General features: G+C 46.4%; 1 protein-coding gene across 1 annotated transcript in view; it reads right to left on the reverse strand.

Annotated features, from left to right (window-relative positions):
• Window positions 1–1,324, reverse strand: part of ADAMTS9 (ADAM metallopeptidase with thrombospondin type 1 motif, 9) — a gene marked incomplete at both ends in the record, with an annotated part of 59,669 nt that overhangs the window by 29,197 nt on the left and 29,148 nt on the right. Inside the window, one exon of the mRNA XM_008946535.1 lies at window positions 8–189. Within this exon, the coding sequence (XP_008944783.1) occupies window positions 8–189 (182 nt within the window). The remainder of the gene's footprint in view (window positions 1–7; window positions 190–1,324) is intronic.

Below are 1,324 nucleotides of genomic sequence, written 5' to 3' on the forward strand. Positions count from 1 at the left end.
CACTTACTGCCGCTGTACTTGGGCACCCAGCGCACGTTGGTGGGCAGCCCGTTGATGTTGAAGTGCTTCCCGTCGAAGTCGGCGCACTGCTCGTCCCGGAAATCCTTCTTCAGCTTCGAGCACGGCTCCGTGTTGCAGGATTTAAACTTCATGCGACGACCCACGCAGTACTTGCCGCCGTTTTTAGGCCTGCAGATACAAGATGGGGCTGGAAACGGGGTGCAAGAGCGATTCTGCAGTCTGTTCAGCACAGTCAGGCTTCGCGACGCCGCTCGGGTGGCTCTTTGTGCGTGTCTTTAATTAATCATCAAATCATTCAGGTTGGAAAAAACCTCCAAGACATAATATCCCAGGCTGACAAGCAGGAAAGATTATGCAGGTGTCTAAACAAAAAAGATCGTGTACGTGATGCTGAAACAGGATGAGAAAGGGAATATTGAATATTTTCTCTCTATGAATGCAGCGGTAATGAGAGAAGCCAGAGAGGAAGAGCAACATCTTCCTCCCCATCTGAGGATTTAGTTTCACACTGAGGGAACCTGTGTGAGGCCACCTCTCCACAACTCCATCAGTGCTATGGATTTGGAAGCAGAGAGTTTGCATCTGATCTAGTGGTCTGCAGATAACTAAACATCATGCAAAAAGGAGAAAGGGCTTCCTTGTGGAGGCTGAAAGGCCAGGCAGCAGTTAGTTCTTCAGGATTTCTAGCCCAAAATGCTAGAAATGGTAATGTTAGACATGTTTAAACAACCTTAGCTCCATGTATTCCAGAAAGCACCCAAACCAGCCAATAAATACTTTACCCCCATTTTATAGTAGGATGACTCTCGTATAAACTGGGGAGAGTGATATCATCCAAGCCATGTAAGAGCCAGTGGATAAGCCCAGGAGAACCTGTCATTTTGAATTTCCCAACTCCTAGATTAGATTCAGGGCTGTAGTCATAAAACTATTTTTGTCTTTGTATGCAGACAGAGCCTTTGCCAGATAACAGCTCACTTCAGGGGCCAAAAAAGCCTCTCCCACCCCAGCCACTGTCAGCAGTGGTGCGGGAACAAGTTGCACATGGATGGCACTGGAGGAGCTCAGCAGAAGGCACTTTTCTGGTGAGGACTCATTTTCAGCTATGGCAATGCTGCAGGGAAAGTACCCTTGGGATACAAGCTGTCCTATTTACTGTCTGTTCAAAGGACATTTCCTCTAGGAACTTGGGTGAGATGTCATATGCCCGTCTATGTGCAGCCTTCTATGTATATGATAAATAATAAAATAAAGGATGTACTGTGCTTCAAATGTAAAGCAAACAAACAAAACAACACTCTTT

This window comes from Merops nubicus, unplaced genomic scaffold (genome assembly GCF_000691845.1).
Source record: "Merops nubicus isolate BGI_N331 unplaced genomic scaffold, ASM69184v1 scaffold19808, whole genome shotgun sequence".
In the NCBI taxonomy this organism is placed as follows: Eukaryota; Metazoa; Chordata; class Aves; order Coraciiformes; family Meropidae; genus Merops; species Merops nubicus.